The 15,376-nt window shown below is 55.4% G+C and overlaps 1 protein-coding gene across 1 annotated transcript in view; it reads right to left on the reverse strand.

Moving 5' to 3' along the window:
• Positions 1-4,201: 4,201 nt before the first annotated feature.
• SLIT1 (slit guidance ligand 1) overlaps positions 4,202-15,376 on the reverse strand; it is a 164,302-nt gene continuing 153,127 nt past the window's right edge. Inside the window, exons 29-37 of the mRNA XM_045878537.2 lie at positions 13,860-14,003; positions 13,619-13,708; positions 10,863-11,000; positions 9,345-9,573; positions 7,708-7,838; positions 7,099-7,253; positions 5,787-6,075; positions 5,228-5,439; positions 4,202-4,440 (exon numbers count right to left, since the gene is read on the reverse strand). Of these exons, the coding sequence (XP_045734493.1) occupies positions 4,202-4,440; positions 5,228-5,439; positions 5,787-6,075; positions 7,099-7,253; positions 7,708-7,838; positions 9,345-9,573; positions 10,863-11,000; positions 13,619-13,708; positions 13,860-14,003 (1,627 nt within the window). The remainder of the gene's footprint in view (positions 4,441-5,227; positions 5,440-5,786; positions 6,076-7,098; positions 7,254-7,707; positions 7,839-9,344; positions 9,574-10,862; positions 11,001-13,618; positions 13,709-13,859; positions 14,004-15,376) is intronic.

Below are 15,376 nucleotides of genomic sequence, written 5' to 3' on the forward strand. Positions count from 1 at the left end.
TGTAAACTGGTGGCTCACAGATGTGTTTTATTTAGCCTAGTGTTTAAAAAATTATACACATATACTATGAGTGTTGACATAAAATTTGGTTTCTGGCTTCTCTTTTAAAAAGTGACAGTGAGGATCTGATAAAGTTGGTGCATGGTGAGAATCAGCTGGAACTCAGTAGATTGGAAAATGTGCCTTTAAGGTCACCATAGTCCTTGTCAGCTACCATTTGTCCCTATTTTCTTTAATAGTAGGGAAATAGGTCTCTTACCTGCTGCTTTATCAAAAGTGGTGATACAAATTGTGGGCCAGGAGGGCATGTGCCCACTTGACTTACTTAGGTAACCTACTGTCCAGACACTTGAGCTTACAACCCTGTTTTACCCCATTTTCTCTCCTATACCCAGTTCATTACTTTTCCTCCCAAATCCCTAATTGCTTTGCAGGCACTGCAGTTACCATCACTGCCCACTTGCAGGGTGACCACGTGCTGTTAAGGTATGACTTGGGCAACCATCATTATGATCTAGTGGGAAATCATTCTGTAGTCGTGGCATCAGAGGGCCAGCTGGGCCCCCTTGGTGGTAGTGGCCTTGCCCAGCCTGACTGCCAGGGCTGGGCCTTACCTAGATGCTCAGGTCATGCATCCTACAAAACTCCTAAGAGCGATTCTGCAGTCTGAAATCATAGCGGAACTACTGTAGAAGTATGTTTGCCATCTTTCTCCACTGATCCCTGTGAACCACTGGTTCATGGTGATAGGTTAACCTTACAGGACCTGGTTCAGCTGCTCTCTGTCCCTCAGGATGAAGCACGGGCACCTTTCCACGTTGCTTTCTCATCTGTTGCCCTGATTAAATGAAACCTTCAGAGCCAGCTTAAATGTGGATGTGGCTCTGTTCACAAACACAAAATTTGGGTGTGACTGAGACACTTGAAGGGAAATGAGGCTGAGCAGCCTCCCCACATCTCCACATGTGCTGTGCCATGCCAGGGTCTGCCTGCCCTGACATCCCCAGGGAGCGATGACCAAGCCATCCCCTAGACCTCCCCTTCCTCCTTCAGGAGGAACCCACCTCCTCTGCCACTTCAGGAAGACCAGAGAGTTCCAAGGGCGGGTGTCCTACATGTGCTGCATCTGAGAGCCGTCCCTGGATTGTGGCCAGTGTGTGTGGGCAGCTCAGAAACCCCCAAACCCTGGGAAGCAGCTATGTCAGCAGCCCCGGGCTCGTCCTTGGTGCAGAAAAAGAGATCGACAAGGCAGAACCTGAGTGAATCAATGTCATGTTCACATGGAAGACAAAAGACAATATCCAACACATTCTAGAACAATTCTAGGGAAAGGACAGGTGTGGCTCCCTCACGGGCCTGTTCTAAACCAGTCTCTCTAAAAGAGTGATCCAGACAAGACTACAGAAACCCCTAAACAAAATGTCACAACCACCCCACATCTGAAAAGCAAAACGAGACACCGGATATTGACTTTAACATATAAAAATACTATAACAAAATGAAATACAAATATATATTAGAATCTGTTAAGTATTCTGTATAAAGAGATACTTTCGCGGTTAGGCTAATAGCAGGCAAAAAAGGAGACGAGTCTGGCCTTTTCTGACACCTTCACGGGGAGCTGGGGCTACTGTGGCCAGTGGTGATGGCAGCAACCCCAGGACTTGCCCTGCTTGTGTCTCTTCAGCGCGTGTTTAATGGAGAGAGCCAGTGGTGACATCAAAGTGAATGAAGGTCTTTACTGAAGGGGTGACAGGTATGGAGGTGACTTATCAGATGATTTTGCCAGAGCCTTCTCCTGGGCCTCAGTGTGAACAGGCAAGATGAGCGGTGATCCAGCTCCTTAGCAACTTCCAGGTCGGTGGTTGAGGGAATGTTGATCCTGGGACACACAGCCCCTTGCTGCCCCCACTCTTGGGGTGGATCCCAGTCTTCCAGCTTGAAAGCGAGTGAGCGTGGGGCCAGGCTGGGTTGTGGGGTGTTGTGGAGGGGTGGGTGGGGGCTGTGGCCAGCTCACAGGACACTCCCTGTGAACAGACCCCTGTATTCTGCCCTCCCAACCCCACAGCACTGGGAGTGCAGGACTCCTGGCAGCCGTCACCCATCTGCCGGTGAAGAGGCTGCTGCCGGTTGGTGCCCCTCAAGCCCAGGGAGCCTCATCTACTCCAGGGCAGTGGGGGACGGCGATGGCCAAAGGAAGAGAAGTGTCTCGGGGCCGGTGGTCCCAGAACACCTGTGTTCCGTGCGAGGAGTGAGCCAGCTACGCTTGAGCTTGCCTCCATAGATCAGCACCTGCCTTGTGCTAGAGCTGCTCTCCACGGTCCCACAGAGGGAGGCTGTGCAGCCCTAGGAGAAGCCTCTCAAGGCCCCAGCTGCTGTCCGTGGAGGGGAGGGGCACTGCAGCCTTGCTCAGAACTATAGTAGAGCCCAGTCCCTGGTGAAGAGTAGATCCAGCCATGAAAACACCTCTGCAGTTGGGCAGGGCAGGATCCCCTTCGCATTACAGAGCTTCCAGGACTCAAACTCACTGGCCGGAGTCCCAGTGTAGTGGAACATGCCAGGCTTCCTCAGTTGCAAGGGGCTCCAGCCCTCTACTGCTCAGTGTCCAGAGCTCCCTCCCCGCACCGCCCATGGTGGCTGAGGATACGGGCCCAAGACCACCTCAGCCACACCACAGGCTGCTCCCCCAACCCTGTCTTCTGGTTGTAGATGGAAGGGGCCAGGAAAGGGATATGCTCACTCCCCTTGCCCACTGGGGTCCTCTGGGGCACACTGTCTTGGGGAGACATCTGGGTAGGAGAGTGTGACCTATCTTCTAGCCAGTTTGCCACTTATGCTCAAAGATAAGCTTTTTGTGTTTTCATTCTGCATGGAAAAGAAGGATGTGTAGTCACGTGGCCACATAGTGAGTGACTCAACACAGAGTCCTTCCTTGCAAATGTCTAGGATGAGCAGCTCTAGCCTGGGCCACCGTCTGTGGTTGGAGCCCTCGGCTCATCTCATCCCAAGCATGTTGGTTACTCCTATGATGCTCTACAATTAGTTCGTATCTGTCCATGAGAGCAGCCCAGTACCAGCAGCCGTTCGGCACGTAAATATTTGTTGATGTGATTAATGAAAATGGATCTAGCTCCTCCAGCCTCCCTTCTGGAGCCACAGTGGGAGGGTCTACACTGCTTCTACCTATGTTCAGTCAAACCACCTCACCATTTGATAGCTGAGGAGACTGAGGCCTGTGGGGAGGAAGTTGGCCCAGGGTGACGGAGGCAGCAGAGGTTTCCTGGTGCCTGGACCACTGCTCCCTACTGGTCTACACTGCGAGGGGATCTGAACCCAGTGTCCACGGGAGGAGACCCCTCCCTGGCTAAGCAGCCTCGCCCAAACCCCCTTGACCCTGTCCCCCTGCCAGTGGCTTGCCAGCATCTTGGGGCTGAGATCGCCCAAGACCAATACCCTTTTGGTGGTCAGTGTCTGGATGTGGTGGTTATTCAGCTAGAACCAAGAACCAACCTCCCCCCTCCCCACCATCTTCTCTGGTGGGCTCGCCACCCCAAACAGACCCAGTGGGCGTTTCCTCCACCTGAGAGCCCCATCCTTGAAGCTACAATGGTCAACCCATAACTTCAGGATTCAGAGTTCTGGTCCTAAGATCCAACCCCATCCCCAGCCTCATTACCCATGGAGCAGTAGCTGCAGTTCTCCTCAGCCCAGGGGGCACGGGTCAGTCCCTTCCTGGCCAGCAGGAGGGCCCTTCCCCTCTGCAGCCTGGCCTACTGCTAGCACATGCTGCAGCAGCAAGCGGAGCAGAGCGCCAGGCCGGCTGCCCCAGGGGAGCCTTCAAGGTTATCTGCAGGGGGCAGGGGGCAGGGGGCAGGGAGCTTCTGAGGCCAGCATGGGCCACAGGTGAGAGGGGAAAGCTGGCTGGGGAAGGGGCCAGTCCCTTTTTCAGACCCAAGTAGTAGGCAAGCAGGAGGTGTCACCATTCTGCACTTCTTGGCCTGACCTCAAGCACACATTCATTCAACAAATATTTATTAAGCGCCTCTTTGTGCAAGGCACTTCCGGAGAGGGCGGCCTGCAGACCGGGCCCCGCCCCCGCCCCCGCGCTCCAGGAGGTCGGCGCCGCTGGCCCGCACCCCCATCCCTGCTGCCGGCCGCCGAGCTCCGCCGCAGCCGTGCCCCCTCCCCGTCCAGCCAGGCGCTAGGCGCAGACGCCGCAGCCACACTTGGTGGGCTTCTCCACCTCCTCCGCAAAAGAGGTCCCGTCGCTGCACTCAAAGGTGAACTTCCTCCGCTTCAGCCGCAGGCCCTGGCAGCAGCCCTGCCCTGGACATGAGCCCCGGCACTCCACCCACGACAGCGGGCGCGTGGTCTGGCAGATGGCATAGCCCCTCTGGACCTGGTGAAAGTCCCGGACAGGGGAGCCCCGGCACTCGGACTCTGGATAGGACAGACACCAAGAGAAAGCCTCAGGGCACACCCCGGGGGGCCACGCTGGCCCAGGGGGCAAGGCAGGAGGAGGAGGAGGAGAAGCAGCTCCAAGCACCAGGGCCTCTAGCGCTCAGACTCCACCTCCGTCCCCACCAGACATGCACATGCACGAGCTTCCTCCTGGGCCCACAGTCCAGTGAGTAGGAAGGAAGAACTTTCCAGCTGCCAGGAGCCTCCAGGACAGATTGGGCTGCCAGGTAAGTGGGCTCCGTGCAAGAGGAGGCTGGAGGCTGGAGGCTGGAGGCTGGGAAGGCAAGAACAATAGAGAAGGAATTTGTGCCAGGAGCAGGGGGGCCTTGGGGACCCTGAAGGTGCTTGAGTTCTGGACTTCTCCCCTTCCCTCTGCCCAGCCTCAGCAGTCTCTATGCCTGCAGAAGCATCTTGGTCACAGGGGCCAGGGAGGGCCTGGGAAAGAGTTCCAGTTCCCAACCCTCAGACTTCCTGCTGCTCCCAGGGGCACAAGGTAATGGGGCCAAGATGTGGGGGTTCGGGCAGGAGCTGTTACCCTGGGCAGTCCCTTCTGTAAGGAGAGACCCCAGCCAGAAGGGGCACTTCCCCGTGTACGGGGGGCTTAGGGCAAGCTGCGCCATTTATCTGGTGATGGGGCTCAAAGCCCAGCCCCATAGCGGTGCAGGAGAAGGGAGGGGGCGCAGAGGGGTTGCCAGGTTGGGAGGAGGAAAAGTCAAGTCACTACTGCAAGTTGTGGAGAGGGCATGTCAGGAGGGGGGCCCCTGACCTTGCTCACACAGCTCGCCCGAAAAGCCAGGGTCACACACACAGTGTGCCCCCTTGGTGGCCAAGGCCTGGCAGTGGCCATGCAGGCACTGCAGGCCCCCACAGGGGTCTGCAGGTGCCCCAGCCTGGTTGCACAGAGCCCCTGAGTACCCATCCTGGCACTGGCAGCTGTAGGAAAGAGCGTCGAGGGGCACACATTTTCCATGGACACACCTAGAGGGGACAGAGAAAAGGTGCTGTGAGAATAGGCTGGAGCCAGTCCAGTCCTAGGGTACCCCACAACCCCAGCCTTGGCGTCATGGGATGTTATTCTGTGCCCAAGAGCAAAGGGGAGCAAAGTGAGATTCTGTGTCCCTGGGGATGCCTTCCTATTAATACAAACTGAAAATTAGAAAAAAATAAAACCCTGTGTTGAGCCACATGTTCCAGTCTGGGGGGTTAAAAATATAGTACATGCAGCAGCCCTCACCCTGGCGATAGGAGCTTGCAGGGAAGGGAAGGAAAGGGAACCCACAGGTGGGGCAGGGGGTGAGGGCTCCCTGAACCCAGCCCAGGCTCACTTGTGGCCATGGCAGGGGCCGTCTGCTGGCTGGTCGCAGTGCAGGCCCCCCCAGCCGGCCTCACAATGGCACACGGGCCCCGGAGCGGCCCTGGGCTGGCAGATGCCATGGAGGCAGTAGAGCTTTCGGCAGGGCTCACAGCCTGGCACCACGCCCGGCTTCATCCGAGTCTTGGTGAAGTCCTGCAGCTCGTTGTTGATGTATAGGTTTCGGATGCAACCATGGAAGCTGGTGCCGTTGAGGATCTGCCACAGGCGGAAGGCGGCTGAGTTCACATCCACTGGCATCCCTGGGGTGGGCAGGAGGGGGCAGAGCTGGGCCGAGTCAGGCTCAGACCGTGCCTGGCACCACTGAGGTCCACTGGGCATCTGCACAGTGTTCCCTCCCACCATTGGCCCTTCTGTTTCTGCAACCCTGGGCCAAGGTCCTTTGCCACATTGGAGGGTCCAGATTCCTTTCCCGGAAGAAATAGAAAAGCTGCCCCCTCTATGACCAGAGCCCGGGGGTGCCAGGCCTAGCTGTAGCCAGCTGACAAAGAAAGCCCTGGGTGCCTAAGGTCTGGCTGCCGTCATCCAAGGCTCCTTCCTACCCTGTGGGACACCAGCTCTTACCTCCTTACTCCAAAAGCAACAAAGAACCAGAGCCTAGAGCTTTGTCACCTGCTTTTGTGGTCATCACAGCAACCCTCCGAGGTTGGAGAGGCTAAACCCCATCTGGTACTCAGTGACTTGCCCGAAATTGTACGACTAATAAACCGCAGAGCTGGGATTAGAACCCAGGGTTCTCTCCTTCACAGCTGCCCAAAGTCTCGCCAGGGCCCTCTGCAGCACTGAGAAAGCCCCACCGTTGCAGAAACCGGACTTGTCTGGACCTGGAAATGTTTGCCTGCAAAGCACAGAAAGCTACCTGGGAGGTCCTCAGCTGATGCATGGACTCTGAGCCTGGGCCTCCTGCAGCAGCTCTGAGCCTCACAGGGCTCCAAGACTGGGAATGGACCCTCAACACTTGACAAGCCCCTCCTGGCCCAAAGCCAAGAGGAAAGGTACCCACTTTGGAAGACAGCTGGGAAAGGTCCAGGGTCCCCTCAAGGACAGGCCTCAGACTGAACCCAGGTACCCATCGTTCTTGGTCAGCCTGGGCTCCAGGCTGGGAAGGACAATCCACCAGTGGCTTGGGATACCCCCCCAGTCCAGTGGCCTGGGCACCAGCCCTCCTGGCAAGCCTTAGGCCAGAGAGCAACAGAAGCCCCACCTGGAATGGCTGTCCCCATCACGTGAGCCAGCCACAGCCTCTCCTTGGGCCAGGTCCTTACCTCCCACGTAGAGGGGGGCCTCGCTGTTTAGCGTGTAGTGTTTGCCAAAATTGTCCATGGTCATGGGACTGCCTCCATCGATGGAGAGATTCACCATCTGGTCAAAGGTGACCAGCTCAACAGTATGGAACTGCCCATCGTTGATCGTCTCAGCACTGGAAGAAGATGGGGTGCCCCCACCGCAGGGAATGGGCTTCAGTTCGGCCCATCTCTGCCTGGGCCCTTCCCCAGAAAGGCCACTGGTACAGCTGCTGTTTCCCAAGGAATAACATCTCTAAGGGAGGAGGGTGTGTAGACCCTGTGGCCTAGGGCCTGGTCCCTCCTGCTTCCCTTCTCAGGACACCCTGGGGAAAGCTGAGCAGTTTGGGGCAGGGGTTTCCAACTTACCATCACTCCCTTCCCACGAAGGAGCCCCCAGTGAGGAGGAGGTGGGATAGGGAAGGCTGGGCCCACTGCTCAGGCCTCGGCCTCAGCCCCAAGCTAGGGCCACACTAGATGGTTCAAATGCCCTTCCCACTCAGGCAGCCCAGGTCCTGGTGGTCCCGATAACCACCTGCTCTTGGCCCGGGAGACCCTGAGGGAGGGTGGGGGGGCATGATGGAGCCTTACCTGTAGATGGCAGAGCTGGGGTAGCTGCCTGGGTCGTAGCTGACACGCACATGACCCTGGTACAGCTCCACTGCGATGTGGTCATTGTCCCCATTGTACAGCAAGATCCCGTTGTCCTCTGCCGTGGAGACCTGAGGGGCGAGGGCAGTCTGTCTACCCCAGCCCACACAGCAGTGGCACGGGTAGGTGGGGCAGATGGAGGACCCACATTTGGAAGAGGAATGCTGTGTGCAGAGCGGTCCTCCCCTGACTACCCAGCCTGCCCAGGGGACACCTCCTCCAGGGGATGCTGACAGAGGCCAATAGCCCCTGGGCTCAAATGCCATCCACTGCCAGGCTGGCCAGGGCTGCAGAGAGAAGGCAGATGGACCAGCTGAGGCCTGGAAACTGGGTGCTGGAGGGGCAAGTAAGAGACCTTAGGGCTACCTGCCCAGAGAGGAAAGTCTGATGGCTGTGGGGTAGCCTGTTCTGTGGGCCTCTGGGAACCACCAAGAGGACAAGTGTAAGGAAGGCTAACAGCCACGACCACCCCAGCCTGGAAGGAGCCACTCAAGAGGTAGTGCCTGCCTCTGGAGCTGTGCAAGCAAAAGCTGGAGTTACCTGGGGAGGGAGATCTCTCGCCGATGCTGTAGGAACCCTGAGCCTGTCTTGTCCCTCTTCCCCCATTTCTTCTGGTGAAGAGCCTGACTCCCTGGTCTCATAGGGCTGGCACAGGGCCCAGGCTGGGCCCATCATATCCCCCCTCTCGCTGGACTCTGTGGCCAGGCCAGGGATGGGCATGTGGCTGAAGGCAGGCCAATCAGAGATCTGCCCTGCGGCCGTTGATTGCTGTCCTACCAGCTGACAGGGCAGAGCCTGCGACAAAGGGGGGTGGGCAGTGGGGCAGACTTCCCCTAAGGAGGGGCCTGAGGCCGTGGCTGAGAGGGTTTGGGGGAATTTTATGTTGTTGAGCAGTTAGGCTAGCTGCATTCTCTCAGTGTAGACCGTGCACGTGGGCAGGATTTGGGAAAGGTGATGAAATAGGGGAGGCATAGTAAGCACGCGGGGAGGCTGAGGAGCTCTGTGAGCAAAGGAGAAAGAGACATGACTGCTGGGGTGGGGAATGCAGGAGGAAGAGTGAGCTCGCCAAAGAGGACACACAGACTTTTATCATCTTAATGTGATGTGCACCCTCCCCTCCTCTGCCTCCCCAAAAACTGTTTGGCAAACAGTGCCCTTCAAGCGGGATGTGCTTTTTGCCCTCCACAAACTGATGTTCGGAGATGAAATTCAAGACAGGAAACAGCAAAATAAGGGCCCCAGGGCCAGGAGGCTAAAGATACAAGGCCGGAGCTGAAGCCTGGGGCCAGCTCCGGCCGTGTCCCAGCCACGTGGAGTGTGCAGCGCTGAAGGCTGGCGCTGAGGAGCCCGTGAGGGTGGCAGGAGAGGATCCAGCTGCCTGAGACCACTCCCCCACCCCCTTCCCTGATCGGAGATTGCTTTTGTGACCCAATAACCTTCCCACATCTGCTGGACCCATATCCAAAGAGTTTTGATTACACAGGCTCCTCCCAGTTCTCCGGGGCAGGGATGCCCCCCCACCCCACTGCTCTGACCTGCCCGACTCCCCTCTGCGACCGGGCACCCTGGGCGCGCACCTGCAGCGTGATGTTGGCCCGGGGCCAGTTCTGCAGGTCGGTGAACTGCAGGTAGGTGTCCCGATCCACAAAGTTGACACTGAGCAGCTTCTCGCACTCGGGGCCGCCGAAGCCTGGGAGGCACTGGCACACAGGCCCACTGCCCTGGTCCACGCAGTTGGCCCCGTTCTGGCACTCAGTCCCCTCGCAGGGGCTTCTGGGGGCGGGAGGAGACTCACAGAACTGCCCGCTGAGAGGGGAGGAGATACAGGTCAGAGAAGGCCGGGCAAAGGGGCAAGGCGACAGCTTTCTCTCCCACAGTGCTAGAGAGAAATTCGCTGGACATCTTGGGGAAGTGGATCCTTAAAGCAACAGAAGATGCTCCTAAAGAACACTTTTCCCGAGAGAACTAGGAGCCGGAAGGATACCGCAAACAAGGTGAGAAACCGGTGTGGTCCCTGGAACAGCATCATCGCTATCCCCTGGGCATTTGTCAGAGATGGAAAACCTGAATCTGCTTCTTAACAAGATCGTGTGCAGATCAAAGTTGGAGAAGCACTCATGGCTCATGGCAGTCAAGTCTGCTAGCAAATTTTACTATTGCCCATCTTACAGGAAAAAAACAGACACAAGCAAAAGAGTGAAGACGCAAATGACTAAAGAAATAAAAGAGGGGACAGGACTACCAGCAGGGAGTTCTGACCCACACTACACCCACAGCACCAGTGTTCACAGCAGCCGAGAGCAGAAACAACTCAAACGCTCTCAGCGTGTGGTCTGTCCGTACAATGGAATATTACTCAGCCACAAAAAGGAATGAAGTTCTAATGCATGCTGCCACATGGATGAAGCCCCCAAACAGGATACCAAGTGAAAGAAGCCAGTCACAAAGGACCACAGATTGTGTGATTCCATTTAGAGGAAATATCCAGGATAAGCAACTCTATAGACACAAGTACTAGATTATTGGTTGCCTGGAGCTGAGACTGGGGTGGGGGGTGACAGATAAGAGGTATGGAGTTTCTGTCTGGAGTAATGAAAATGTTGATTATGGTTAATAGATGCACAATTCTGGTAGTATACTACAAGCCACTGAATTATATACTGAAACTGGGTAAATTATAGGGCATGTGAATTATAGCTCAATAAAACAGTTAAAAAAAAAAAAAAGACCCAAGCAGAGCCTGGGACGTGGGTGTCCAGAAGGAGGGCAAGTACCCCCCCAATCCCAACCTTTCAGAGAAGTCCAGCTATGAAGATAAGTGACCTTTATGCCAGGAAGTGTCTTCAGAAAGGTGCACTGGGCAGGTATGTGGTGGGCACTGGGCAGTAATCTGTACCCACCTCCCACTCCCTCCACCAAACAGTTTAGGAACCCCGTGCTTATGGTCTGAGTGATTAGGGGACTTTCCCCAAGGCCACACAGCTGGGGATGGCACAGCCACGGTTAGAACCCCAGGATCCAACTTCCAGACGAGGACCCTTACTCCCTCCCTTCAGCTATGCTTGGGGGCTCCTGCCAGCCCCGGGGCCACTCACCTGTAGCCCTCCGCACAGAGGCAAGAGTAGCTGTTGACTTCGTCCACACACTGGGCCCCGTGCCGGCAGCGGTGGTCCCTGCAGTCATCCTGGTTCTCACTGCAGTTGTCACCTGCGTAACCTGGTGCACACTCACACCTGGGAGGCGACCAGGGGTGGGGGGCGGTCAGTCCCTCACTCAGTCAGGAGCCTGTGGGGTCGGGGGCCATGTGTGGACAGAGAACCCCAAGGCCCGTGCATCTATGGGACAATCAGGAGGTCAAACAGAGCCCCGGAGAGAAAGCTGCCCCCCAGCCCGTCCTGGGACCCTTTTCTGGTACAGGAAGGGAGCTCTGTGTGGGCCTCTGTGTGGGGGCAGGTTCTGGGCTGGGAGGTTGGACATCCAGTGGCATGAGAAGGGGATCTTGTCATGGAGGACCCACCATGACCACTGACAGCACATCCAAGGCCAAACTTCAGCCCTTCTCGACCTGCCCAGCTGCTCTCCAGAACAAGGCCCTGAATCGTAGGGCTCAACTAGCTCTCTTCTCCAGCCTCCCCAACTCCACCAGACCAGCCTCCTGGCCTTCCCCCCCGGAAAGCTAGTGCCCCCGCTCAGGGACACCAGGCCAGCCCCCAGCCTGCCAGCTCTCACTGTGCCGCACTGGTTACCTGGAGATCAACTATTTGCCTATCAAATAAGGAGCACACTCCACCTACTTTTCAGTCACAGCCTTGCAAGATGCTCCCTGTCCTGCTCCCCCCACATCAGGCCCACCCTGTGGTCAGACAGGTCTCCACTGTCAACAACCCCCAATCCACCAGCCCTTCCCTACCTTCACACCTATTGATTCTGAAACATCCCCTTCTCTCTACCTGCCTCAGTTCAACCTGGCCAATACCACACCTCCTCCAGGAAGCCCTCCCGGCTGTCATCAAGGGATCCCTGTTGGAAACTCTTCCAAACTAAACTGCAAACTCCAAGCTCAATCACACAACCTGTCAGGCAGGTGCTCTACTCCTGCCTGGATGTTTTTATTCATTCCCAGTTTTTCAAGCTGTAAGGAATACTTTTCTACCCAATAAGAATATATACGTGTATGTACATGGACACACACACACACCTAAAGCCAATTTCATGCCACAATACTCCTTACTACATAAAATGACATGATACTCGGATACTTTCTCTTTTTTAGGTCTTGTTTTAAGATTTTATTATTCATGAGAGAGAGCATGCGAGCAGGGGGAAGAGCATAGGGAGAGGGACAAGCAGACTCCACACTGAGCGCCGAGCCTGACATGGGGTTCGATCTCAAGATCCCGAGATTACGACCTGAGCCAAAACCAAGAGTCAGACACTGAGCCAGGCAGGTGCCCCTCTATTTTAATTTTTACTGTTAATCTTGACACAGCCTAGGGATCATAATCCACTGCTGGGGCTAGAGCTGCAATTGGAACAATGTTGCAGTAGCTAAGCCTCCGCCCACATTTACATTCACTCCTCCCCTCCCTCACTCATTCAGTGAATGTACTGAATACCTGCTGAGTTCAGGCACAGCTGAGTTAGTTCCATCTTCCCTCCAAGAGGGGAGGGATGCGGGGCAGTCCTGCTTTATTCCACCACCTGAGGTCCAGCCCCTCCAAGCAGCGGGCATACCCCTTCATTTGCCACTGCCCCTTGGTCTACCGTGCCACCCCAGCAGCTCACCCACAAGTGCAGCATCTTTGCCGCCTTTGGATGGAGGCTCCCATGCACCCCGCAGTCTCCAACTGGACCTCAGTAACCCCTCCTCTTGCTTCTTGCCATTGTCCTTGGGCAGCTCCTGCTGGACGGTGGGCTCTGAGAGGCTCCACTCCCCACCCTGGCCTGAGTGGCTGGGGTTGGGTCCCTCAGCCACAGGCCTCAACCCTGACCACCTGTGCTGTCCTGAGCAGTGGAACAGGGGTCCCAGAACCGGGACTATGTTTACAAAGCTGCAATGGAAACATTTTAAAAGCCCATGACTTTCATGTAGTCTTCAGGTGACAGTGCACTTCCATATAGGCCAGTAACAAAGACGGCGACAACAGTCAATGACCTCTTATCCAAACCTCCTGGGCAAAACCACCAGATAGGTTTTGCAATTCTGAAATTTTGGCATTTTGGAAAGGTTATACAATGCCTAAAGCATTATGTAACACATCAGTGGGCTCTGGGGCAGCCCCTTAATTAAACTTGTTCACATTTCTGTAGCAAGATGTCCGTATGTTCACACTACACGGCAAGAATAGTGACCGTAAGTAGCTTCATAATAGTGGGCGTCAGGTCTTATTACCAAATACGTTCAGCTCAGACCAGATTTTGCTATCAAACGGGCTTTTGGTTTTCAGAGTTTTGTGCATTTTGTAATTGGGGAGGAGAAATTGTGGATCTGGAAAGATAAGAGCCCTTCATGGAGCACTTATCAGATGTCAGACTTGGAGCAAAGCGCTTTCCATGCATTTGCTCATCTGACCCTCACGGCCACCCCAGGAGGAAGCTACAGGGGCGCCCGCTTTGCAGAGAAGACTGGCTCAGAGTGGTCAAGGCATCCAGTCAGGGTCCGGCTGTAAACCCAGGTATGGCTGCCCAAAGCTGCGCCCACCACCACCCTGTCCCCGCACTGACTTGCAAGAACCGTGTGTAGCCAAGACCAAACCCACTTGACAAGTAAGGAAATAGAATGGGGACAGCAGAGGGGAGGGGACTTCAAGGCCCATGCCCTTGTCTGGACCTGAAAACGGGCAACACTGACCTGGGCCCGTCTGGAGTCCCCACACACTGGGCCTCGTGCTGACATGGGTTCAAATCCGGGGAGCAGAAGTCCACCAGCTGCTCACAGGCCCTTCCTGGGGAAAGGAGGAGGAAGAAGGAGAGAACTTCCCCCAGGCTCTGCCAGGCAGCTGGCCCAGCAGAAACCTCCTGCAGACACTGAGGGAGGGCCTCGGCCCTTCCATCCCCGGGAACGGGGCTCAGGGCATGAGACCCCACCACACTTACCCGTGTACTGCAGGGGACACCGGCAGCTATAGTTGCCCACGCCGTCCACACAGACACCCCCGTTGGCACAGGGGTGCTCCACGCAGTCGTCCGTATTCACCTCACAGGTTGGTCCTTCATAGCCGGTGGGACAGGAGCACCTTGGTGGGGGGGGCAGGTGAGGAGAGCAGGGCAGGTGGGCCCGGGCCAGGGCAGTGGCCTTCCTGAGGCACCGGTGGAAGCCCGTGCCCACCGGTGACTACCATCATCCCAGAGCTCTGGTCCCTTCTCCGGGCCAGGCCCTTGTTAGGTGCCGGGGTTAGAGTACATCAGACAGCCCTGCACTCTGGGGGCTCACTCACAGTCTAGTTGGGGAGACAATGAGGAGACAGGCAACCAGACAAGAGTTGGGGAGTACCGGGATGGTGCCGCACAGAGGCTGGGGAGGGTGGACAGAGGCCGAGGACACTTAGCTCATACATCAGGGATGGGGCTAGAACAGGGCTGGGGGGGAAACAGGAGCCGGCTCGTGGAGGGTCCTGGAAAGCCATGGTCTTCCAGCCAACATACACCCTTCCCCAGGGGGCACTGGGGTCTTCCAAATGATAGGTGGGTCAGAGAGGTCTGAGAAATTAATTTCCAGATCTTTAAGCTCTGCACAAACGCTTCCCTGAACACACCTACCCAAGAGCTTCAGAAACGCGCACACACACCTCCCAACCTGACTGTGAGCTGGGACGTGCCTGGAGCCCAAAACCCTCGGGCACCAAATAGAGGGACAATTAGGAAGGTCGAGGTTTCCAAAGTGACTGGACAAACGCTTTTGCAAGAGGTTCCAGTTCTGTGCATTAAAAATCACTGAAGGGCGAGCTCACGGGATGGTCAGCTGATCAAGCATTAAAAATAACTTTTGAGGACAGATCAATCTGGGGTTTTTGGCATATAAACTCGAAAGGGTTTCAAATAATTGAGTGACGTGCTACAATAAAACTTCTAATCCCCATGACTTATGTGCACAAACTTTCTCAGCGTTTCTAGCTGTATACATATTTTTAAAAAAGGAACATATTGGCTGCTGAGCCTTCTCTCATTCTGTCCTATTCACCCCGGAACACAGGAACCAGTTAGAAGAAAAGCACAAAGAGCTCCACCTAGCTCATTAAGAGTTCAGTAACATTTTACTTTCATGTATAATAATTATCAATAAAATTTGGTGCTAGAGTTATGTTCTGATCAGTTGTATATTATTGACAATTGTAATAACACCTCCGCAAAAGAAACTTCATCAGAGGTTATGGTGACAAATAAATATCTATAAACTTACATGCCCACGTTGGTGGCAGACAAGTATGGCAGTGGGCTCAAGAGCATACTCTAGCAACAGGACATAGACATTGGAAGAGAAATGGAGGTGGGGGTGAGAAGTAAAATGGAAATACTAGTTCGAGGAGGAAAAAAGGAGGTAAAATGTTGAAGCTATTAAACAGGAGCTTGTTGGTGTGGTTTTAAAAAATGGTATCAAATTGCTGTGCTA

Source organism: Mirounga angustirostris, unplaced genomic scaffold (genome assembly GCF_029215605.1).
Source record: "Mirounga angustirostris isolate CCGP_5_RB_7025 unplaced genomic scaffold, mMirAng1.0.hap1 SCAF_6, whole genome shotgun sequence".
NCBI lineage: Eukaryota > Metazoa > Chordata > Mammalia > Carnivora > Phocidae > Mirounga > Mirounga angustirostris.